The following is a 1349-nucleotide window of genomic DNA, read 5'->3' on the forward strand; positions in this document are numbered from 1 at the left end:
TGGAAGAGTCACTTTTCCAGGCCTAATTCTGTGTAGTGAAGTGGGTTTTAAAATACTTTACTAGATAAATGTCCCAACTCAACAGGAGATAGTTGCCATTTCGTTTCATTGCCTGTGTGGACACCAATACTCTGTTGTGCCCAGGTTTGTTGTTTAAAAGTCCTCATTGCCATAGCTAAAGAATGGACTGACTCTACCTGAGTAACTGATTGCAGACCCCAGTCCAGCTGCACACACATCCCAGGCCTCTGCTCTGTCTGTCCTGGAGGGAGCTGACTCTTGAGGAAAAGCCAAAGTGGTTCTGATGGGCCTGCAATCTCCTGGAATTTTCAAAGGAAGTGACTCTGTTGGAGAGGCTGCCCTGGTGACTGCAGCTGGAAGGTCCAAGGCTTCTGGAGAGATGGACATCGGGGTATTTTCAGAAGCGTAGTTACAGCCTGAAAGGTTCTTAGCTTTGTGCACACTGTCACAGTATTTCAAAGCAGGGGGCTGGTAGGTCTGGTAGGACACTTTGGTGGTGGTGGTGATCACGGTCTGTAGGGCTGGAGCACCTGGTGCGGGAGTCGTGAGGTACCTGCAGGGAAGCTCTGGGTTATAGTAAGGGCGAGTGGCCATGGTCTGGAACTGTCCAGGGTCAGTCCTCTCCCCAAGGCCAGGTTTTCCAAGAGCTGGTTCCCAGCCATGTTGTTTACAGGTGAGATCACAGCTTCTCTCGAAGCTGCAGTATGAGTTGACATTATATTGTAGTGCATTCAGACGAACCCAGTCTGTGTCATTAGGGTTATTGCTGGAATCTTTATAAAGAGGAGGCATTGGGCTCAAATTTGTATAACCAGGACCTGCCAATTCATAGCTGCAAGGTGGCCTAGGCAAATAGATCCTTGAGTTTGGATATTTCTGAAAGGGTGGCATTATGTCCCCTTGAAAGGTGGCGAGGTCACAGGTAGCCTTGTAAGCATCCGAATTTGGGAAAGAAAAGCAAGGCTGCCCTGGAATAGGGAAGCCAGTGTCAGCAATTACATCAAACTCTTCTGAGTTTTCCAGAGGAGGTATGTTGTTGAAATGTCCACTGTTGTCGTGATCCTCTCCTGCCTAAAAAATAATATATATTTTTATTTGTAAATAAAATGCACATTGCATGGACACCCTCCCCTGTAACAGTAGCCAACCAACAGAATAAAAACAAACTTCCAACTGGTGGGTTCTGTGTTGTGAGCTCTCCGCTGTTCCGGTATATGATTTGGGTACATGGTCCAGGGGTTGCATAGGTTGAGCTTGCTCAGGCATGATACCACACTGCTGAATGAGGTGGGTCCATAGTAGCCGGGCGGGGTGGGTTTCAGTGGCAG

At 48.0% G+C, this 1349-nt stretch overlaps 1 protein-coding gene across 1 annotated transcript in view; it reads right to left on the minus strand.

Moving 5' to 3' along the window:
• Positions 1 to 153: 153 nt before the first annotated feature.
• The window catches only part of GCM2 (GCM transcription factor 2), an 11930-nt gene continuing 10734 nt past the window's right edge, over positions 154 to 1349 (minus strand). Inside the window, exon 5 of the mRNA XM_019633792.1 lies at positions 154 to 1092. Coding sequence (XP_019489337.1) covers positions 154 to 1092 — 939 coding nt within the window. The remainder of the gene's footprint in view (positions 1093 to 1349) is intronic.

This window comes from Hipposideros armiger, unplaced genomic scaffold (genome assembly GCF_001890085.2).
Source record: "Hipposideros armiger isolate ML-2016 unplaced genomic scaffold, ASM189008v1 scaffold_1410, whole genome shotgun sequence".
Lineage (NCBI taxonomy): Eukaryota > Metazoa > Chordata > Mammalia > Chiroptera > Hipposideridae > Hipposideros > Hipposideros armiger.